At 56.6% G+C, this 22,723-nt stretch overlaps 2 protein-coding genes across 7 annotated transcripts in view; one reads left to right on the top strand and one right to left on the bottom strand.

Annotated features, from left to right (window-relative positions):
- The window catches only part of TACC3 (transforming acidic coiled-coil containing protein 3), a 23,725-nt gene extending 8,398 nt beyond the window's left edge, over positions 1-15,327 (bottom strand). For 2 of the 5 annotated variants that reach the window (XM_017876224.1, XM_017876225.1), the window contains exons 1-8: positions 14,963-15,327; positions 13,014-13,176; positions 12,727-12,869; positions 7,485-8,486; positions 5,686-5,761; positions 5,347-5,476; positions 1,135-1,187; positions 653-756 (exon numbers count right to left, since the gene is read on the bottom strand). In XM_017876224.1, coding sequence (XP_017731713.1) covers positions 653-756; positions 1,135-1,187; positions 5,347-5,476; positions 5,686-5,761; positions 7,485-8,486; positions 12,727-12,869; positions 13,014-13,176; positions 14,963-15,309 — 2,018 coding nt within the window. In that variant the 5' untranslated portion in view covers positions 15,310-15,327. Of the gene's footprint in view, positions 1-652; positions 757-1,134; positions 1,188-5,346; positions 5,477-5,685; positions 5,762-7,484; positions 8,487-12,726; positions 12,870-13,013; positions 13,177-13,383; positions 13,460-14,381; positions 14,697-14,962 lie in introns of those variants that run through there. The other 3 variants (XM_017876226.1, XM_017876227.1, XM_017876228.1) reach the window with 3 other exon arrangements.
- Positions 15,328-15,425: 98 nt separating this feature from the next.
- On the top strand, positions 15,426-20,974 carry TMEM129 (transmembrane protein 129, E3 ubiquitin ligase). 2 transcript variants are annotated; one of them, XM_017876229.1, is made up of 5 exons: positions 15,527-15,805; positions 17,838-18,104; positions 18,678-18,885; positions 19,373-19,532; positions 19,613-20,974. In XM_017876229.1, exons 1-5 carry the CDS (start codon positions 15,601-15,603, stop codon positions 19,859-19,861), a joined length of 1,089 nt encoding a protein of 362 aa, XP_017731718.1. In that variant the 5' UTR covers positions 15,527-15,600; the 3' UTR covers positions 19,862-20,974. The 2 variants fall into 2 exon arrangements, with proteins under 2 accessions (XP_017731719.1, XP_017731718.1); XM_017876230.1 differs by lacking the exon at positions 18,678-18,885 and having other exon boundaries at positions 15,426-15,805; positions 17,838-18,312.
- The last annotated feature ends 1,749 nt before the right edge of the window (positions 20,975-22,723 follow it).

Here is a 22,723-nt window from a genome sequence, read left to right as displayed (position 1 = left end):
AGTCAGACTTCACCATTTTGTCTCTTTGTGTGTGTGTGTGTGTGTGTGTGTGTGTGTGTGTGTGTGTGTGTGAGATGGAGTCTTTCTCTGTCGCCCAGGTTGGAGTGCAGTGGCGCAATCTCAGCTCACTGCAACCTCTGCCTCCTAGGTTCAAGCAATTATTCTGCCTCAGCCTCCCAAGTAGCGGAGACTACAGGTGCATGCTGCCATGCCTGGCTTATTTTTGTATTTTAGTAGAGACAGGGTTTCAATATGTTGCCCAGGCTGGTGGCAAACTCCTGAGCTGAGGCAATCCACCTCAGTCTCCCAAAGTGCTGGGATTACAGGCGTGAGCCACCGTATCTGGCCTACTGACCTGTTTTAGAGAAACTACTTTTAAAAGATTTAAGTTTAGATCTTTAATCCACCTAGAACGGTGGCTGTAACCAGCAAGGCAGCAGCCCTGTGACTGGAGGGCAGGCTGCCGTTGCTCCTGCCAGCCACACAAGACTGCTCTGGGCTTGCTGCCCTGACCACCCCTCCCAACAACTCCTTTCTAGTTCAGATCATCTCCCCCTGGTCTAGAAGCCTCTGTGCAGACACACACCTAGGAGCAGCCTCCAGTCTTCCCACACTCAAGGCTTCACGCGTGGGGGAGGGCTGGCGCGCATACCTGCTGGTCTCAATGGCCACGGGCACTGGTCTACGAGGACTGTCCCTCAGCAGGGGGTCGAACTTGAGGTATAAGGACTGCTTCCTCAAGGCCGACTCCTTAAACTGGGGACAAGAGGGCAAGTGGTCAGGTCTGACTGCCGTCCAAACAAACACAGGCGGGCTAAGGGCCAGGGAGGTCACACACACACTCCCACCTCTGGTCACCCGCAACCCTGCCCAAGGCACCACCATTCCCAGCAGCACAGCATGTCAGGGTTTCATTCTGGGCTAAGCACCAGGTAGAGAGCCCTAGAGCCCTACCACAGGACGCCACTTAGAGGAGGTGCTGCAGAGGGGGCCCTGGATTCAGAACCCGCCATGATGCCTGGGGCTGTGTGCAGCTGGGGGACGTGGGCACCAAGGGACGCCCTGGGGTAAAGACCTGCTACGGCTGCTCGCAGATACTGCAGGTGAGGCTTCGCGTAAGTGCCTGGTACCTACCGAGGAAGTTCCAAACTGCTCCAGGTAATCCACCTCTGCGCCCGTGCCTAGAACTGAGAGGGAGTGAGTCATGCCACCGCCACTGCCCCTCACCAGGGCCCTAAGGGCCGCGGGCTGGTGTCTCCCTCAGCACTCAGTGGGGCGGGATCATTCCAGCCAGCAGTGTCTCACGGAGACCTGGGGCCGAGGCCCTCTGTGGCACAGCAGGATTTCCTACCTTGCAGGTGTTGATGCCCGAGGCCTGACTGCTCTCTGTGGCAGGAGTCTCCTGGGCACCGCAGGGTGCTGAGCAGCATCCCCGGCCTCCACCCACTCCCTGCCAGCAGCACCCCCAGATGAGACAACCACAAACATCTGGAGGAAGGCAGGGGCAAAACTGCTCTGGTTGAGAACTATTAGTCTTTAAAATTACGCTAGACAAGTCTTTTATTTTTTGATAATATAACTTATGGTTAAAACTAAGGGTGAATGCTAAGGCAAGTGGATTACTTGAGCTCAGGAGTCCAACGGGCAAAACCTTGTCTCTACAAAAAATACAAAAATTAGCTAGGTACGGTGGTGCACGCCTATTACAGGGAGGCTGAGGCAGGAGAACTGCTTGCGCCTGGGAGGTGGAGGCTGCAGTGAGCTGAGATTATGCCACTGCACTCCAACCTAGGCAATAGAGGGAAAAGTCTGTTTCAAAAAAAAGAAAAAAGGAAAGGTGCCTCATACCATATACTAAGATCAACTCAAAATGGATCAAAACCCTAACTGTGAGAGTTAAAACTATCATTTTTTTTGAGACGGAGTCTCGCTCTGTCACCCAAGCTGGAGTGCAGTGGCCGGATCTCAGCTCACTGCAAGCTCCGCCTCCCAGGTTTACGCCATTCTCCTGCCTCAGCCTCCCGAGTAGCTGGGACTACAGGCGCCCACCACCTCGCCCGGCTAGTTTTTTGTATTTTTTAGTAGAGACGGGGTTTCACCGTGTTAGCCAGGGTGGTCTCGATCTCCTGACCTTGTGATCCGCCCACCTCGGCCTCCCAAAGTGCTGGGATTACAGGCTTGAGCCACCGCGCCCGGCCCTATCTTTTTTTTTTTTTTTTTTGGTAGAGGAGGAGTCTTGCTATGCTGTCAGGGCTGGTCTTGAACTCCTGACTTTAAGTGCTCCTCTGGTCTCGGCCTTTAAAACTATAAAAGTCTTAAACTGTGGCTGAGCACAGTAGTTCACATCTGTAATCCCAGCACTGTGGGAGGCCAAGGCAGGTGGATCACCTGAAGTCAGAAGTTTGAGACCAGCCTGGCCAACATGGGGAAACCCTGTCTCTACTAAAAATATAAAAATTAGCTGGGCCTAGTGGCATGAGCCTGTAATCCCAGCTACTCGGGAAGCTGAGGCAGGAGAATTGCTTGAACCCGGGAGGCAGAGGTTGCAATGAGCTGAGATCATGCCACTGCACTCCAGCCTGGGTGACAGAGCAAGACTCAGTCTCGGAAAAAAAACAAACCAAACCGGTCCTTTAAGACAGGGTCTCGATCTGGCTGAGATCCAGGCTGAAGCATCTCTAGCTTTGTCCCTTTCTTCATGCCTAGTAGTATTTGCTCATTTTCTCCTTTTCTCAATTAAACTAAAAAACTGTTGCTGATTATTTAGTCTAGCGAAGACTTGTAGGTCCTTCTCTGCTATGGCCTTTCAGTTTTCTTTTTTTTTTTTGAGACAGAGTCTCGCTCTGTTGCCCCGGTGGAGTGCAGTGGCGCAATCTTGGCTCACTGCAACCTCCGCTTCCTGGGTTCAAGTGATTCTTCTGCCTCAGCCTCCTGAGTAGCTGGGATTACAGGCACGTGCCAACACACCCAGCTAATTTTTGTATTTTTAGTAGAGACGAGGTTTCACCATACTGGCCAGGCTAGTCTCGAACTCTTGATCTCCGGTGATTCGCCCACCTCAGCCTCCCAAAGTGCTGGGATTAAAAGCGTGAGCCACCGTGCCCGGCTTTGTTGTCAATTTTCATTTCTGCCTTTTTTTTCTTTCCTTCAGATAGGGTCTCGCTGTCTGTCGTCCAGACTGGAGTGCAGTAGTGCAATCATGGCTCACTGCAGCCTTGACCTCCTGGCTCAAGCGAGCCTCCCATCTCAGCTTCCCCAGCAGCTGGGACTATACGTATATGCCACCATGCCCAGGTAATAAAAAAAAATCTTTTTTCGTAGAGATGAGGTCTTGCCATGTTGCCCAGGTTAGTCTTAAACTACAGGGCTCAAACAATCCTCCTGCCTCGGCCTTGCAAAATGCTGAGATTACAAGTATGGGCCCCTGTGCCTGGCCAAAAGCCAGTACTTTGAAACATCATCTGATAAGGGACTTTTTATTTTTTCCTTTCCTTCACTTCTTGAACGAAAGGGATTTACCTCTTAAAACTCAGTAATAAAAACATAAGTGGCTCAATGGGCAAGGGATCTCAACAGACACTTTCCCAAAGAAGATATCCAGTGGGCACAAAGATGCTCGTTGGCCGGGCGCGGTGGCTCACACCTGTAATCCCAGCACTTTGGGAGGCTAAGGCAGGCGGATCATGAGGTCGGGAGAAAGAGACCATCCTGGCTAACATGGTGAAACCGCCCCCCGGTCTCCACTAAAAAAATACAAAAAACTAGCTGGGCGTGGTGCCTGTAGTCCCAGCTACTCGGGAGGCTGAGGCAGGAGAATGGCCTGAACCCGGGAGGCGGAGCTTGCAATGAGCCGAGACTGCACCACTGCACTCCAGACTGGGTGACAGAGCAAGACTCCGTCTCAAAAAAAAAAAAAACAAAAGACGCTTGTTCAAGAGCCACCCAGGAACTGCAAATCAGAACCACAGCCAGATCCACTTCCCACCGCTGGAAGTCCAGGATCAACAAGACAGACAGGCAGTGCTGGTGAGGATGTGGAGAAACCGGAGCTCTCCTCTAACCGCTGGCGGGAATGGGAAATGCTCCAGCCACTCTGGAAGGCCACCTGGCAGCTAAAAGGTGAGCCGAGTTCCCGTGACCAGCGATTCCACTCCTAGGTATCTATCTAGGAGAAATGGAAGTATACGTCCACATAGAACTTATACCTGAACATTCGTGGCAGTACTACTCCTGACAGGGAAAAAGCAGAAACCAGCAAATCCATAAACAAATGGATCAAGACGACATGAAGCCAAGCCGCCACGGCAAGGACAGGAGCACCCACGCCTGCTCCAGCACGGCCAGGACTCGAAAACACACCTCCCCGAGGGAGATGCTGGACACAGAAGGCCACGCTGTGTGATTCCACGGATCCTGTGTGAGGGTGACAGGCCCACCCCAGCTGAGCTGATATCCCCACATGGTGGAGGCCCACAACCATCCTGTCAGTGACAAACCCTACATGCCACTCCAGTCTGCTGTGCCCGGGCTTTCAATTCTCCAAACTAAGATCTTACCCAGGTAGCTCTGTGTCCTTTAGAACAACTCAGCCATCAATTCCTACACCAAATGCACTTTAATTTAAGAACTGTTCCACCTTCCAATCTTACAGACAAACCATATTTAACTGCAGCCTGGTGTCTAAGGTTTAGGCTTCACATTTCATTATCACAGGGTTTTGGGCCGGGTGTGGTGGCTTATGCCTGCAATCCCAGCACTTTGGGAGGCCGAGGCAGGTGGATCACTTGAGGTCAGGAGTTTGAGACCAGCCTGGCCAACATGGTGAAACCCCATCTCTACTAAAAGTACAAAAATTAGCTGGACATGGTGGCACATGCTTGTAATCCCAGCTACTTGGGCGGCTGAGCAGGAGAATCTTGAACCTGGGAAGTGGAGGTTGCATTGAACCGAGATTGCGCCACTGCATTCCAGCCTGGATGACAGAGCGAGACTCTCAAAAAAAAAAGAAGGTTGTTTCCAGCAGTATTTCTGATGATCGAGTGCCCAGTTGTTGACTCTGCATTTGTATGTCATCGTGCCCTGCCTTGTTCACCTCTTCTGCTCATTTTCCTGAGTCTACAATTTCCATTTCTAGAAGTCATTTATGTTAAAGGTAGCAGCCCTGTTCTCCTAACAGTGTCTAAGTTTTGACAAACCAGAAATTTGTGCATGAGTCATTCAAAGTCAAAAGACCGAACAGCCTGCAGAATGAACACCTGCTGATGACGCAGGTGCATCAAGCTGCCCAAGTGCTCAAGGGACCCCCTCCAGGCAGACTGCGTGTGACATCTGTGCCAGGCAACATACCCTCAGCGGGGTCTCTGAAGCTCTCCTCTTTCAGCTCCAAGGCAGGCTGCCCCTGCTGATGGATGGGTACTGGCTCACTGCCCGGACAGCTTGTGGGAAGCGAGATGCTGGCAGAGTTCAAGGCTCCCTCCTGGAGGAACGGGCAGAGTCACCCTGTGCAGTGCAGTCAAGGTACTTGGGGTGTAGCTTTGCCTCCCCACAACCGTGTTGAAGTAGACTTGGGGGAGAGGGAGTGGGACATCCCACCCCATCACCCAAGATCGCTGGGGGCTTCCACTGCCTGCTGCTCTTCTACACAACCAGGCCGGGAGCACAGGCACCCACACAGGCACCCCTTACCTTGCTCTCTGCTCTTGGGGTCTCAGCTGTCAACTGCACCACAGGTGTGTCCTCCACTGAGGCTGAATGCAGCTGCCTGGGGAGACAGAGTCAGCAGAAGGTCCATGCCCCACACCCCATAATCCTGGCGTCCCCTGCTCCAGCACTGAGCTGCCACTGCCTTTCCCTGTACTGCTGTGCTGGCAACATGAACATTCAGGTAGAGTGCACCAGGCATGTGGCTGCCCCAAGCGACCTGGCCACAAAGCAGCCTCACCAACCTCATCCAGCAGGAACACACACACCTTGCCTGCCAGCTCTGGGAGAAGCAGGCTGGGAGCTCTAAAGTCAGCACAACGCAGCCCAAGGGAACCACAAGGATGAGCACATCCCTTTCACTGTGAAACTGACAAAAGGCTTCAGGGGTGGAGGCTGGGGCAGGTGTGGGCAGCAAGCCACCCGAGGTGCCAAGGCAAGAGACTGAGGGCACAAGCTGTTCCAGTATAATAAATATATAGAATAAGGAATTATGCTAGAAGTAGATTATAGATATGATTACATATGAATATCATTAACCATTAATTTGTAGCATTACTCTTTATTTCAATATTATAATAATCTCTGTTCTACAGTTATAACCTAGGAAAAACCAGGCCATACAGAGACAGGAGCTGAAGGAACACGATGAGGAGTGACCAGAAGACAAGTGTGAGCCCTCTGTCACGCCCGGACAGGGCCACTAGAGGGCTCCTTGGTCTCGCGGTAACGCCAGTGCCTGGGAAGGCAACCCTTACTCAGCAGACTGAGAAAGGGAGTCTCCCTTTCCCTGGGGGAGTTAGAGAAGACTCTGCTCCGCCACCTATTATGAAAGGCCTGACATGAGTCAAGCCTGTCCGCAGCCATCCGGAGGCCTCGTCCTCCCTGTGATGCTGTGCTTCAGCAGTCATGCTCCTGTTTCACTTTCATGTTCCGCTCTGTACGCCTTCTAGACATCAGTGAAAGTACTAAAGTCTTTGAAATGCACAGAAAAAATAATGGCGTTAAGCTATCCTCTCTCTCTCCCCCCCCCCAACTCGGCTGCCAAACAGGGAAAGGCCTGGTGGACATGTGACTCACGCGACCTTACCTATCACTGGAGATGGCTCACACTCCTTACCCTGTCCCCTTGCCTTGTATCCAATAAACAACAGCGCAGCCAGGCATTCGGGGCCACTATAGTCTCCATGCCTTGGTGGTAGTGGTCCCCCGGGCCCAGCTGTCTTTTCTTCTTTTTTCCCTGTGTCTTTATTTCTATGATCTCTCATCTCCACACGAGGAGAAAAACCCACAGGCTCAGTAGGGTTGGACCCTACAGGCAGGACCATCTCCCACTGAGCAACTCTAGGGGATGCAGCCTAAGACTATTCAGCCAGGAGGCAGCAGACCCACGGTCAAGACTCCAGCAAGCAGTGGACGCCACCCCAGGCAGTAACAGGTTTGCCTGGCTTTTGGAGTTACATACCCAAGTCAAGTTCACCTGAGGAAGGACATGACTGGGGGACAGGGTCCTGCCCACGGTTGGCCGCATTTGGCTTCTGGCCTAAGCTCACCCTTATTGGATCCCTCCTTAGGCTGGGAGCACGAAAGAGATGCATGGTGCCAAGGCAAGGCCAAGGACCCTCAGCTGGGATCCACCTGAGCCCTGTTTTTGCCCAGAGGCCCCTTCTCAGGGGGAGCCCACCCGGCCTCAAAGGAGTATCTGATGACACCTCTGGGTCCTTGACCACATACACTGCGGGGCAGCTGCCCCACACCACTCCCCACCCCATCCCCACACTTACTGGCTCAGACAGGTGCCTGGCTCTTCCGTGGCAGGCCCAGCACTCAGCTGTTCAGACACCGGCCGGCCCAGCCTGGACTCAGGGCTTTCTGGGGACTGGGCCTCTCTGCGACCAGACAGCGTGTCACCTCTGAACGGGTTGAAGTTTGGGTCATCCAGTTTGTCCCAGTCAAGGTGGTAAGAGCCCCGAGAAGCCGGCATGGGGGGGTCCTCCTCCACCTCCTGCTGCCTCGCTGCTGCTCTCCTCAAGGGAGGCTTGAGGCCGGATCTCTCTCCCAGTCTCCTTGGTGGGGGTGCCCTTTTGCTTGTGGCGCCATCAGATAAATCAAATTCTAGTTTTATGGGTCCGCTCCTCGAGGAGCTGGGCATTTGGCACACAGCTGCTTCTTCCTGAGGACTCAGGGTCATGGCCCTGCCAGTCACCAGGTGGCTGGTCGGGGCTGTGCTCTCAGGACCAGAGGTGTGTGCACAGGGAAGGGCCTGAGTGTCATCTGCTGGCACGGGGGTGCCCATACCCACAGGGCAGGCCACGGCCTCACCAGGCAGACCCCCCAGGGGTGCTCCTCCGCAGGCTTCCTCAGGGATCGCACTAGGAGGCGAAGTGGCCACTGCTGTGGGAGCAGAGACCCCGCCGTGCCGGCGTTCTCCCTTGGCTCTGTGCGGAGTCTCTGCTTTGCGCTGGGGCTCTGTCCTGGAAGGGTCTTCTAGGGTCTCAGAGGTGGGTGTCTTCTTTCTGTCTAAGGAATAGGAACTAAGAGTTTCCTCCAAGGCTTGCTCAGGGCTGCCAGACACTTTTTCTGGAGACATCATTTGGTTCTCAGAACTTCCTGGGCTCTGGGAAGAGCTTGAGCAGTCCAGGTCAGCCAGGGCACCCGGGCCAGGCTCGATGGAGCTGCCACTCCCAAAGGCTGGGCTTGCATCCCCCAGGTCAGTGTCAGCCTCCACTGGTTTCTGTAGAATTCCATGAGTAGTTTTGGCATCTACTTCCTTGATGAGCTGTTGGCTTTTAAAACAGACTTAGTCAACGTGAAGCAGTGAGTACTTGTGAGGTTAGGTGGCTTCGGCATCCATTCTCAACACAGGTTTAACTCTCTCACACCAGAAGCAGGGCTGAGTCACCCTTGGCACAGCTTCCCGTTCTCTACCCCCCACCCTAGTTCCTCAATGTGGTTCCTTCCTGTCCTCCCAGGGACCAGCTCCCTGTGGAACAGATGGACACAGCCACATGACGTCCTCGCTGACCCTCCCCTCCGCCCCACTTCTTGGGGGGTTCCAAGTTGCAGCGGTGACTTTGGGCTGCTTGCCTGTTTTATTGTGCTCATCATGCACTTTGGCAAGTGCCGGACCCAGAGTCCTCCAGCAGCCTCTGCCACCCAAACAGCACTTGTCATCATGCACAAAGTCTGCACCCAGGCACCACAGCAAGGACGCAGCACAGGCTGCTGCCTGGGGGGTCAGAAGTGGGACACCACACCCAAATGCCTCAAGCTGATGCCAGAGAAAGAAGCTTGGAGGCATCTCTCCCACCTGGTAGACTGGGCTCCTCAATTTCCCACCACTTTCTTTATTTTTATTTATTTATTTTTTGAGATGAATTTTTGCTCTGCTGCCAAGGCTGGAGTACAATGGCATGATCTCGGCTCACTGCAACCTCTGCCTCTGGGGTTCAAGCTATTCTCCTGCCTCAGCCTCCCAAGTAGCTGGGATTACAGGTGCCCGCCACCATGCCCAGCTAATTTTGCTTTGTATTTTTAGTAGAGACAAGTTTTCACCATGTTGACCAGGCTGGTCTAGAACTCCTGAGCTTAGGTGATTCACCCACCTCGGCATCCCAAAGTGCTAGGATTACAGGCAGGAGCCATGGCGCCCAACATCCACCACTTCCTGTAAAAAATCCATTCAAGCACCTGCCCACCAGCATACAGTGACCCCACCCTACTCCCCAATAGACGAGGCTGGCTGCCACCCTCTCAGCTGTCCCCTGCCTGTGCTCCAGGGCCTGGCCCCAGTTCTCTGTGTGGCCTCCAGCCTGCTGTGGGCCTGTAAGTTAAAAGATCACTATTTCCGCCTTTGTTTCTCCTAATCACCGAAGGGTGTGCACCATCTTAATGACGCTGAATTCTAACATTAAGGGACCTGACAGCATTCCGATGACACTTTAGTCTGTGTGAAAACATCAGCTACAAGCAAAACAAGAAAGCTCAGTCAACACTGTCCTCTGGCTTAACCCCCCCACCCCCGAGGACATGCCCTAGATCAGCCCTGGGGACGTGCAGGCCCCAGACAGCCAGCAGGGGCGTGGTAAACAAAGGTTTTCTGCCTGGATCTGCTTTCCCCTTCAAGTAGGGAACTGGCACTGCTGTGGCCAGGGACAGTCACAGCCTTCACTGAAGGACAAGGTTGAGGTGCACGATCCCACCTTCAGGCACAGAAGGGCCTGAGCAGCCTCTGCAACACCTCCCTGGATTGTGGCCACACTGGCGCAGCACCCGTCTGCTACGGTGGAGCGCCATGGGTGCAGAGAACACCTTCCCAGGGACCCGCCATTCCCAGGACACTCCCTGCTCACAATGTGGGACTGCAGGGCACAGGGCCCGACAGAAGAGGCGGCTTTTGGGATGGCTGGGGCTCGACTACAACACAGAGGGCACGAACGCTGCATCACTTGTTCCCCGGCCTTCAGGTCCCTCAGAAGACGCAGGGTCATGTGCCAGTGCCTCAGATAAGGGGCCCCTGTTACCTGCCCTTCTCTTCCAACTCTTCTCTAAGTTTGAAGATGTCAAAACTGAGAAACTGAGGGTTAGGGACCTGTCGGACTGTTCACAACTCCTCTGCTGCCCAGCTGCCACCTCGGGGTGGCGTTGCCCTCCCAGGCGGCTACTCAGCTGTCCTCGGAATGGTATGTGGGCAGCTGCACACAGCGGCTGCTCTTGGTCTCATCCCACTGACGTGGGAGCACCACAGCGACCACCACCTGGGCCTCAGCAGAGTTCCAGAAAGGAGATGACAGCCACGAGCCCAAGCCACAAGCTCAGAGTCACTCTAGCTGGAGCCCCTCAGGGCCACCCTCCCAAGCCCCTCCTAGCTCCTTTACACCCTCTGCCCTATGGAGGCTGCTGGGTGGCCCTGGAGGCATAGGGGAGAGGCAAGGGGATCTGTGGCTCTGGGACGGATTACACCCATGGCAGCTGGGAGACGACTTCTCTGCTGCTGGTTCTCCCCTCCTGCTTGGGGTTGTTGTAAACCAATGTCTGATTCACTCTCACTTCGTTTGACCAAATTTCAAAAGGGGCAAAAAACAACTTGAAAAGTAGCAAGCAGATATGGCAAGAACTGCAAATTCAGGCTGGAGGGGTAGAGGGGAGACAGGCCCAGGGCCCAGAGAAGGACATAGGAAATGCTGCCTGCACTTACTGGTGACATTTTATCTCAGGGATTGAGAAGCATTAGTGGTATTGTGTTCCTTATGCTCTTCTTTGCACACCTAAAATCTGTTTAAAAGTTTTGGGCTAGTCGGGCATGGTGGCTCATGCCTGTAATCCCAGCACTTTGGAAGGCCGAGGCGGGCAGATCACTTGAGGTCGGGAGTTTGAGACCAGCCTGACCAACATGGAGAAACCCTGTCTCTACTAAAAATACAAAAAATTAGCCAGGCGTGGTAGCGCATGCCTGTAATCCCAGTTACTCGGGAGGCTGAGGCAGGAGCATCATTTGAACCCGGGAGGTAGAGGTCGTGGTGAGCTGAGATTGCGCCATTGCACTCCAGCCTGGGCAACAAGAAAAACTCCGTCTAAAAAAAAAGAAAAAACAAAATTGGCTGGGCATGGTGGCTCACAACTGTAGTCCCAGCTACTAAGGAGGCCAAGGTGGGAGGACTGCTTGAGCCCAGGAGGTGAAAGTTGCGGTGAGCTGTGATGGCACCACGGCACTCCACCCTGGGTGACAAAGCGAGACCCTATCTCAAAACAGCAACAACAGTTACATCAGCAAAAAGCAACAGAAAATCATGCCTCTGGGGTCCCTTCCCACCCTGGATGCAGATGAGGTGTTCCCAGGTGCCCACACAGATTAGTTCAGCCGCAGAGTAAAGAGCTGCTTCCAGGGTCCTCCCTTTCTAGGCAAAGACAGACACCGCCTTGCCATCTGCTTGCAGTTAAGCATCAGGTTGGCCAGCAGACTGCCAATGCCAAGCCTAACCCAACACCCAGTGCCTGGCAGAGGCCTCCAACCACGCACACTCTGAGGGGTGGATCACACAACATGGTTTCTTTGCCTACAAGTCTATCTGCTCTTTCCAAGTCCTAATAGAGGGGGCGGAATTCAAGATAAATGAAACCATGGATTGCCTTCCTGGAGATGGGGCCAAGACATTTCATCAAATTAGAGAAGCAAAGATCGAGGCCAACTGGTTGGCAAAGGCACAGCAAAAATGTGAAGTATGGGCTGGGTGCGGTGGCTCATGCCTATAATCCCAGCACTTTGGGAGCCTGAGGCAGGTGGACCACCTGAGGTCAGGAGTTCGAGACCAGCCTGGCCAACATGGAGAAACCCCATCTCTGCTAAAAATACAAAAATTAGCCAGGTGTTGGTGGGCACCTGTAATCCCAGCTACTGGGGAGGTTGGGGTGGGAGAATCGCTTGAACATGGGAGGCGGAGGTTGCAGTGAGCAGAGATCGTGTCACTGCACTCCAGCCTGGGCAGCAAGAGCAAAACTCCATCTCGGGCGTGCGGGGGAGTGAAGTATGAAGTTATCCAAGTATCTGATGATCGACTTTTCTGTTAGTGAACTGGCCACATGCTGCATACACTCAGTGCAGATTTCAGGAGAAATCCAGCCAAGGCCGGCCAGGCGCGGTGGCTCACACTTGTAATCCCAGCACTTTGGGAAGCTGAGGTGGGTGGATCACAAGGTCAGGAGTTCGAGACCATCCTCGCTAACACGGTGAAACCCCGTCTCTACTAAAAAAATACAAAAAAAATTAGCCGGGCATGGTGGCGGGCGCCTGTAGTCCCAGCTACTCAGGGAGGCTGAGGCAGGAGAATGGCATGAACCCAGGGTGGGTAGAGGTTACAGTAAGTGGACATAGTGCCACTGCACTCCAGCCTGGGCAACAGAGCAAGACTCCATCTCAAAAAAAAAAAAATCCAGCCAAGGCCTGACGGAACAGGACAGCATGTTTCTGCAAGAGCCATCGCACAGAGAGCGTGAAGCTCCAGCATGTCCAGTAGCATGAACACTTACTTCTCTTTCTGCGTCCACACCGGGTGACAGTTTTCCAGTCCAAGGGTGTCACCCTGAGCCAAAGGAGCCTCAAGTTTGCTGGCCATGCTAGGACTTAGAATCTTGTGCGTCTGTGGATCCCGCAGAGGTGTCTGAAAAGTCACCTGTTGTGGAGTGAGGAGGAGAGCACCCATTCATTAGTTCAAGCTGTTACAGCCACACCAGCAGTGTCCTGCAGCTCAGAGATCACCAGGAAAGCAGGCCCTAGGGCAACCTGGCTAGCCACACACTGTAGAGGTCACACTTACCTTCATAGCTTTGGCCACGTTCTTGGGTGGCACATTTTCTTTCTGTGACACACGAAGAACAGATGATCTTCCGGTAACTTCTGGTGGGGAAAACAGGAAGTCGCAATTTTCTGTACTTTTTTCACTGCTGACATTTTTGTCGTTTAAGACCTGCAGACTCATTCTGGAAAAGCAGAACATGTTTGTGTCAGTGTGAGGGAAACACAACCACGTTGTCCAGACACAGACATGACAGCTGCCGCAGGGAACACGACCCCTTCCGGCACAGGTGTGCTCATCGCTCTGGAGCTCACACCTCCCACACATGTCCTCTGCCAAGTGGGGCAGAGAAAGCCTACGACTGAGTCCCCATCCTGCTTCAGAGACTCACTCTCCAGCCTGGCACGGGGAGCCATGGGCAGCACTGCTGCCTCCTGGGACCAACAGCTAAAGGGCCTTCAGGCTAAGATGGTGAGAAAGAAAAACCAAGATCGCATAATCTCTACCACTGTATTACTACGTCAGGCAGAAGTCAGGAGACAGGAAAGCCCTGGACTCTAAGAAACCCAGAAGAGCCAGAGGAAGCCGCGGTCTCCCCCACAGGCCTTTGCGTGTGGCGTGAGGCAGGACCGGGCAGCAGAGGGCAGAAAAGCAGGACAGCGGCTCTGGTCTGCTTTCTCCCACCGGGCTAGACAAGACCAGGCTGGGGGTGAAGGCCCAGAGGAGGAGCTGGGAGACAGTGTGCGAACAAGGGAAGTCCAGAGCTGAGCAGCAGGTGCCAAGGAGCTTCCATATCAGGGCCTCCAGTCAGTCCCAGGTTCCAAGGCCGCCCAGGTCCTCACACCAGTCACCCACACACTTGCCACCCTTTCTGTCTACAGCGTTCCCAGTCTAGGGAATGACTAGGCAGAAAGGCTGCCAGAGAGAACCGAGTGTCGACCTGGGCAGAAACCCCACGGGCACCTGGTGGTGATGGGGGGACCTGGGGAGGCTTTGATTTGAAGAAGAGCAAAGTTGGGGAGGGTCCTGGAGAAGAGAGAGGGGCAGCCCGGGCGGGTCGGTGCTGCAGCTTGAGAAGCCCACTGTGGTGCTGTGTGTGGGCAGGGAAATAAGGGCAGGAGGAAAGCAGGGAAATCACATGCTTCGGCAGCCCGAGGAGTAGAGGCCAGACCAGACCCGGGCCTGGCCACTGGCATATATGGGACTTAGAGACGACGCTTAGGTTTTTGGCCTGAATAACTGGGTACAGGGCAGGGGAAGGGCAGCTGGATCGCTGGGGGACCCGCAAGCCTGGAACTCAGGGAGAAAGTGACTCGGAGGAAGCATTCCGGCGGCCTGGAGGAGCGCGGGAGAGCAGCAGACCGAGCCTTGGTCAGGAGGGGCCTTTACCGACTATGGAGCCCCGGGAGGGGCTCTGGGCAGAGAAGGGACCGGCCCCAGGCTGGTGCTTTGATGCTACTCTGGTGCACAAGGTGGATGCGGCGCGGGGGAAGATGGAGCGGCGCAGCAGGTGCGGGGAAGTGGTCGGGGCCCAGGTGTCCGCCGCAGGTGGCCCAAATGGAGTTGGCCCCAGGACGGAGGCCGGAAGGGACCAAAGAACCACAAGAAGATCCGCTAACTGGGAGCCAACAAAGAGCCAGGGTGGGCGGCCGAGAGGCAGGAGAGGGTCGAAGAGAGCAAAGCACCTCAGGGCGCCCGCTCCGCTGTCGGGCTCGGCCCAGCCCTAGCCGCCCCCGGCCACCGTCCAGGGGGCCCAGCCCGGTGGTCGGTAGGCCGGGTCCCATGACAGGGCGCGGACGGCCCGGCGCCCGGGGAGGAGCTCATGTAGGACACTGTTCTGTGGGGGACGCCATTCTCTGCTAAGGGAAAGCTGCGGCCAGGGCGGGAGCGAGCGAGGGCGCGGGGCGGGGCGGGACGGCCTCGCGTCCCCAGGACCCCAGCCTCCCCGCGCCGTGTAGCCGCTCGTCTACCTGCCTGCCCGCCCGTTGCCGGGCTCTGAGCCCGCGCCGCCGCCGCCAGGAAGGAGGGGTCTGGGTCTGCGTCTGCTCCGCGCCGGGGGCAAGCCTGGCTGCTGCCGCTGCCGCGCTTCCAGCCCTTGATGGCCGCCGGCGCGCCCGAGTTTCAAACGCCGACGGTTGCCTTCGCGCGGCCAATCAGCACGCGGCCGGGGGCGGGACCGGCCCCGCCCCCTCGTGCGCCGACGATTCCGTTTCCGGAGTGGAGGGCCTGCCAGGGGTGTCTGAAGCTGAGACCTCTGGCTCGCCGTCGCCGCACGAATTTCGGGTTCTGCAGCTGACGCTATTGGGCGGGGCTTCATGGCCAGGCCCTGAGAGCGGCTGGCTCAGGCCTAAGTTTCCCCAGCTGTGCATTGAGACCAGGTGCAGTGCCGCCTCCAGGGCGGGCCCTGAAGAGAGGCCGCACCCTCACGGGGACTGCATCTCCCAGAGCGCCCCGCGGGCGGCCGGGCGGCGGGACTCCATCTCCTAGAGTACCCTGCGGGCGGCCGGGCGGCGGCTGCCGCAACCAACAGGTCGTGGTCTGGGCGCTGCGGCCTCTTCCCCTCGCCGGGGGCGGGGTCCTCGCCGGACACCTTCCCGGCGGCGGCGCGATGGACAGCCCCGAGGTGACCTTCACTCTCGCCTATCTGGTGTTCGCCGTGTGCTTTGTGTTCACGCCTAACGAGTTCCACGCGGCGGGGCTCACGGTGCAGAACCTGCTGTCGGGCTGGCTGGGCAGTGAGGACGCCGCCTTCGTGCCCTTCCACTTGCGCCGCACGGCCGCCACGCTGTTGTGCCACTCGCTGCTGCCGCTCGGTGAGGCTGCTCTGGCCGGCCAGCCGCGTCGTCTCCTGCGCAGGGCTTGCTGGGAGGTCAGGAGGAGGCCTCCGCCAGTTCGCCCAGGCCCCGAAAGCGCCTGGGCGCAGCTGGGGAGAGGCGCCGGTCCTCATCCAGAGGGACCGCGGCGTGGGCTGAGCGCGCTTAGGGGCGCCGCCGGCGCTGGCTTGCAGGTGACGGGAACCCAAGTACAGAACCTTGGGCAGGGGATGCCTCGGCCCACCAAGTCCTGAACCGTCACGTGCCTGGGGGTTGCAAGGCCAAGCAGCCTTTGCTTGTCGTGGTTGGGGGCAGTGGCCAGGAGAAGGCAACTGTTGATTGAGTCCAACAGAAGGGGTCAGAGGGGCTGTGTGGAGGGTGGCACTGCTCTAGGCCTTGGAAGGTGGGTGTAGGGAGAACAGGCGGATTTGGAGGCAGTTCCGGTTTGGGGGCGCCACAGGGGCAGAGGCTGAGGAGGGCCTCTGTGGAGGTGGGACCCTCAGAGTTGTCCGGGGGGTGTTGGGATGGGCCCCAGGTGCTAACTGGGGCTCTGGAAGGTCCTTGTCTCAGCTGGTTGGATGACGCACAGGTGGGAGGTGGGGGGGTGCAGTGGCTGAAAAGGGATTTCAAGGGGGGACCTCTGGAGGACACAGGGGCAGACGCAGGTCTGGGAGGACAAATGGCCAGTGGCTGGCCAGGTCTGCCGCTCTGGGGAAACGAGGGGTGACCCTCCACATCCCGGTGTGAGAATGCAGCTGCCCGGGCCCAGGAGAGCTGGAGGCAGGTGTGGGGTGGAGACGCCCAGGCCTGCCTCATGGAGAGGGTGGGCTGGGGGCCCACTTGAGAGATGGATGGGGTTGAGTGGGGCTAGGGCCCTGACCAGGCTGCTTTCGAGGGCTACTGGGTGGGGTTCTGTATCCGTTCCAACTGCACCCTCCCCATTCACCACAGGTGCATCATGGCGGCCACACATGGAGCAGACAGCACAGTTGACCTCACAGCTGGATGTCAAGCTCTTTTTATTTTTAACTTAGTTTGAAAGTTTTCAAGCTTTATTAGGTATTAGTTACCTATTGATTTTTATTTATTTATTTATTTATTTTTTGAGACGGAGTCTCACTCTGTCACCCAGGCTGGAGTGCAGTGGCGCGATCTTGGCTCACTGCAACTTCGTTTCCTGGGTTCACACCATTCTCCTGCCTCAGCCTCCGAGTAGCTGGGACTACAGGCGCCCGCCACCACGCCCGGCAAATTTTTTTGTATTTTTTAGTAGAGACGGGGTTTCACCGTGTTAGCCAGGATGGTGTCAATCTCCTGACCTTGTGATCTGCCCGTCTGGGCCTCCCAAAGTGCTGGGATTACAGGCGTGAGCCACCGCGCCCGGCCCCTAGTAACCTATTGTTACATGTCACGTTACCTTGAAATTCAGTGACTGGGCCAACTCCAAATGTGGACTATTACTTTTTGCCAACTGGAACCTGCTAGTGCAACTCCTCCCCGTCTCCATTGCTTATTGGACCTTCAAATTGTCCCGGATCTGGCCAGCAGGGCCCTGAAGCTGGCTCTGTGTCCTCTGGGCGTGTCCCATCATTCTTTGACCCTTGCTTCCTTTCTCGCACACAACTTCTCAGCTCTGGGAAGGGCCACATTTGACCAGCCTTCTCAGAGCCGGTGAGATTGAGAGACCGAGATCCTGTCCAGGCAGCTGCCCTGGGCAGGCCAGGGGTCAGCTCTGCCTGAGGGGACACTTGATTGTGTTTATTTTTCCCTTTCTAGGCTTTTGTAGTTTTTTCAATTTTTACATATTGTATGAAACTAAAGCAGCAAATTAAACACCTTTTCCCCTAATATATCCTGCCATTGCCACAGGCAGGGACAGAGTGGGCTGGCTAGGGAAGTGCAGAGTGGGTAAAACCCACTTACCCTGGGAGGTGACCCTGGAACCCGGGCAGAGGGCCAGGCCCAGGGCTGTGTGGGGGTGGACAGCGGCCTGGCACCCACTTTCTCCTGAGGCTCACCCTGTCCTTTGCAGGCTACTATGTGGGCATGTGCCTTGCGGCTTCAGAAAAGCGGCTCCACTTCCCCAGCCAGGCCCCTGAGGCCTGGCAGCTCTTCCTGCTGCTGGCCGTGACCCTCCCCTCTGTCGCCTGCATCCTGATCTACTACTGGTCCCATGACCGGTGGGCCCGCCACCCACTGGCGCGCACACTGGCACTCTATGCCCTCCCACAGTCGGGCTGGCAGGCTGTTGCCTCCTCCGTCAACACTGAGTTCCGGCGGATTGACAAGTTTGCCACTGGTGCACCAGGTGCCCGTGTGATTGTGACAGACACATGGGTGATGAAGGTGACCACCTACCGAGTGCACGTGGCCCAGCAGCAGGACGTGCACCTGACTGTGACGGAGTCTCGGCAGCACGAGCTTTCGCCAGACTCGAACCTGCCCGTGCAGCTTCTCACCATCCGTGTGGCCAGCGCCAACCCTGCCATGCAGGCCTTTGACATCCGGTAAGAGTGTGGTGCCTGCGGGGTGCAGAGGGGTGCAGAGGGCACGCGGCAGGCCAGAGCCAGGCTCTGGCGCCATGACCCCTGGGAGGTGCTAGGCGTAGCCGGTGTGGACTCCAGCACTACTAGACTTGTGTGACACCAGGCAAGGTGTCCACGAGACACCAGTCACTGAGGCCTCCTGCATAGCCCTCCTTTGGGCCCCCCTGCACTCTTGGCCTCCTCTTCCATTCTCCCTGGAGCCGTCTCCCCCAGATTCTTGGGGAGCACTCAGGACAATGCAGCCCTCAGGCTGGATAGCTGCCTTGCTCCTAGGTCTGCCCCATGCCCAGGTTGGGCTGTCTGNCGGATTGACAAGTTTGCCACTGGTGCACCAGGTGCCCGTGTGATTGTGACAGACACATGGGTGATGAAGGTGACCACCTACCGAGTGCACGTGGCCCAGCAGCAGGACGTGCACCTGACTGTGACGGAGTCTCGGCAGCACGAGCTTTCGCCAGACTCGAACCTGCCCGTGCAGCTTCTCACCATCCGTGTGGCCAGCGCCAACCCTGCCATGCAGGCCTTTGACATCCGGTAAGAGTGTGGTGCCTGCGGGGGTGCAGAGGGGGTGCAGAGGGCACGCGGCAGGCCAGAGCCAGGCTCTGGCGCCATGACCCCTGGGAGGTGCTAGGCGTAGCCGGTGTGGACTCCAGCACTACTAGACTTGTGTGACACCAGGCAAGGTGTCCACGAGACACCAGTCACTGAGGCCTCCTGCATAGCCCTCCTTTGGGCCCCCCTGCACTCTTGGCCTCCTCTTCCATTCTCCCTGGAGCCGTCTCCCCCAGATTCTTGGGGAGCACTCAGGACAATGCAGCCCTCAGGCTGGATAGCTGCCTTGCTCCTAGGTCTGCCCCATGCCCAGGTTGGGCTGTCTGGCACTTGGGCCCTGGGCTCTGGCCTTAGCCATCTCTCCTGGTTGGTCCTGGTGCGACAGCTGCCCTGTCACTCCTTGGGGTATGGCCTCCATCTCCCCCTCCCTTCGCCCTGCAGAGGGGCCCAGCAGCTCTCCTCCCTGCAGGCTGAACTCCACTGAGTATGGGGAGCTCTGCGAGAAACTCCGGGCACCCATCCGCAGGGCAGCCCACGTGGTCATCCACCAGAGCCTGGGCGACCTGTTCCTGGAGACATTTGCCTCCCTGGTAGAGGTCAACCCGGCCTACTCAGTGCCCAGCAGCCAGGTGGGGGCCTGGGCCAGGTGGATGGGTGGGTGCCCATGGGTGTCTGCCTGGGCTCCTGGTGACGCTCCACCTGCCCGCAGGAGCTGGAGGCCTGCATAGGCTGCATGCAGACGCGTGCCAGCGTGAAGCTGGTGAAGACCTGTCAGGAGGCAGCCGCAGGCGAGTGCCAGCAGTGTTACTGCCGCCCCATGTGGTGCCTCACCTGCATGGGGAAGTGGTTCGCCAGCCGCCAGGACCCCCTGCGCCCTGACACCTGGCTGGCCAGCCGCGTGCCCTGCCCCACCTGCCGCGCACGCTTCTGCATCCTGGATGTGTGCACCGTGCGCTGAGTGGGCTGGGCCTTGAGGTGACTCTGTGTCCCCCCAGCCACGGGGCGGGGAAGGGGGTGGCTGGGCCTCCTGGCTGGCAAAGGGCTCTACTTAAAGCACATGATCTGGAGCACCTCACCTCTGCCCTGGGTCTGCAGAAGGCTGAGGACTTTTGGTTAAAAGCAATCCTCATGAAAACACCTCACTCTGCTTGGCAGCCAGGGTACAAGTCCTGGGTACCTCCTCTTCGCCTCCCTTCTGCCCCCTTCCTGCTGCTGGGGGCAGATCCTGCACACACAGAACACAGCGTTTGCCCCCGAGCCATTCCTTGGAGACCCTGGGTCTACCCCAGGTGGTCGTCACCTGGGCCATTTGCCTTACTTCCCTGGAGCACACCCGCCCTCAGTTAGGTGCCAGACCCAGATCCGCATTCTCCTGCCCTGTCCTGGAGCTGGCCCCTGGCTGCCTGGAGAACCCTGGGTAGGTCCCAAGGGTGGGATAGAGAAGAGGGCACCGCTGTGGTGTGGGAGCAGTCCTGGGGCTTCCTGGTGGCTGTGGCCAGTTGAGGGCCATTCCTCGGTGGGGTGGCAATGGAAGGACAGGTCAGAGTGCCCTCATTTGTGGGGCTGCCCCTCAGGGGTTCTCATCCTGTCCTTGGTGCCTTCTGCTGCCCAACAAGTCCAGGGAAGGCCGAGGCCTCAGACTGCTGGGTAGGGGTGGGGGTTGAGGACCAAAGTGCCATAGTGACATCCAGAACACAAGCCCACCAGGGGTCCAGCACAGGCTGCCCACTCCCCAGGGTCTCCCAGGCTCAGAAGGGGGTGCACGCCCCGTGTGGTCAAGGCTCTGGTGGGTGTCTTGCCCAGTTCCTGTTGGTTCAAGGGGAGGGGAGATGTTGGCCAGGCCCCAGGCATAGCCCTGACACACAACCTGCGGCCCCAAAGCCCCTGGGCTTGGCTGTTTCAGGCAGAGGTGATGGACTCAGGTGGCCTGACCCTTGGGATTTGGGAGGCTTCCTGGAGCACTCAGCAGGTGAAGGCAGCAGGGGCCGTGGCTGGGAGCCAGACCTAGCCTTGATCCTGAGTTTTTTTTTTTTAAGACGGAGTCTTGCTCTATTGCCCAGGCTGGAGTGCAGTGGCATGAACTCGGCTCACTGCAAGCTCCGCCTCCTGGGTTCACCCCATTCTCCTGCCTCAGCCTCCTGAGTAGCTGGGACTACAGGTGCCTGCCACCGCGCCTGGCTAATTTTTTGTATTTTAGTAGAGACGGGGTTTCACTGTGTTAGCCAGGATGGTCTCGATCTCCTGACCTCGTGATCTGCCCGCCTTGGCCTCCCAAAGTGCTTGGATTACAGATGTGAACCACTGCACCCAGCTGATCCTGAGTTTTAAGGGCTGCCAAAGAGGGGCAGTGGGTTGGGGTTGTTTTTACTACAAAAGAAGTAACTTAGTTTTGGGCCAGGCGCGGTGGTTCAAGCCTGTAATCCCAGCACTTTGGGAGGCCAAGACAGGTGGATCACGAGGTCAGGAGATCGAGACCATCCTGGCTAACACGGTGAAACCCCGTCTCTACTAAAAAATACAAAAAACTAGCCGGGCAAGGTGGCAGGCGCCTGTAGTCCCAGCTACTTGGGAGGCTGAGCCAGGAGAATGGCGTGAACCTGGGAGGCGGAGCTTGCAGTGAGCTGAGATCCGGCCACTACACTCCAGCCTGGGCGACACAGCGAGACTCCGTCTCAAAAAAATAAAATTAAAAAAAAAAAAAAGAAGTAACTTAGTTTTATAAAGACAAATGTATTGTAGCCAAATGACACCGTATTTAATAAAATGTACTCTGAAGTGATGTACTGTGTTTTGTGTGGCCCGATATTAAAACCAAACTTTTGTCATAGTTGGAGAATGGCCTGGGGGTGTTGGAGAAGCCACCTTAGAGGTGGAATTGTGCGCGTGGCGTGCTTTGTTCAGAATAAGGAGGAAAAAACCCTTTGGTTGGGTGGCGGGTGCGGTAGGAACCTTCTCTGATTTCTAGTTTGGGGACTCTGGGATCTTGACAACCCCCAACCCAGGGCCATCTGCAGGAGCAGGGCAGGAGGGGCAGAGACACATCCTGGGGGAAGTCACTGTGTGGTCGCCACTGTGGCTCCTTCCAGATTCAGGAACTGATGTGCGGACACGTGGGTAGTCAAGGAGCGAGCAGTCTTTCCGGTTCACTTATGTTTGCAGCTGCCTCCTGTGAGGACACCAGGCTGTCTCTACTGACCTCACTGTGGGTCACGGTGGCCCAGGAATTGCCAGCTAAGCACCTAGGGCAGACAAGGCGGCACCCGGGGTTCCCCACAGCACTGGGCCCTCGGGTGAGCACCCCAGCAACTGGACAGTGAGCGCTGGCTGCTGTTTTCCCCATTCTGCTTCTTGACTCACAGGACGGTTCTTGGGGAAACAGTACACGTAATCCTGTTGAAAGATATCACAGTGGGCTTTAGTTTCTTGTGCTCCGAGTGTCTTCCGATTCTTTTCAGTGTGGTGCTTTCACTAGCATTCTTTTGCATACACAACCAGGCACTGCTTTAACCAACGACAGACTAGTGAGCATCTACTGAGGGGCTGTTACAGGCCCTGACTGTGTGCCAGGCCCTAGGGCTCCCAGGCACTTGGACTCTTTGGCTCTGTGCTGTTAACTTAGAGGAGACTTTATTTCTTCTGAGAAGTTACAGCCTGATGATGAGAATCGCTTGAACCCAGATAGCAGAGGTTACAGTGAGCCGAGACTCCACTCCACCCCAGCCTGGGCGACAGAGTGAGACTGTCTCAAAAAAAAAAAAAAGTTACAGCCTGCAAGGTGGCCTTTCCTGCAAGGAAAGCACAGCCTCTGGCCAAGACCAGA

This window comes from Rhinopithecus bieti, unplaced genomic scaffold (assembly GCF_001698545.2).
Source record: "Rhinopithecus bieti isolate Rb0 unplaced genomic scaffold, ASM169854v2 scaffold_9581, whole genome shotgun sequence".
NCBI classification, from domain to species: domain Eukaryota; kingdom Metazoa; phylum Chordata; class Mammalia; order Primates; family Cercopithecidae; genus Rhinopithecus; species Rhinopithecus bieti.
This window is presented reverse-complemented; position numbering and strand designations above follow the sequence as displayed.

Bases quoted from the DNA above. Each gene is read 5' to 3' on its own strand.
- TMEM129 (XM_017876230.1), top strand. From the start codon at position 15,601: ATGGACAGCCCCGAGGTGACCTTCACTCTCGCCTATCTGGTGTTCGCC. The intron at 18,313-19,372 runs GTAAGAGTGTGG...TCCTCCCTGCAG, and splicing joins ATGCAGGCCTTTGACATCCG to GCTGAACTCCACTGAGTATG. The intron at 19,533-19,612 runs GTGGGGGCCTGG...ACCTGCCCGCAG, and splicing joins ACTCAGTGCCCAGCAGCCAG to GAGCTGGAGGCCTGCATAGG.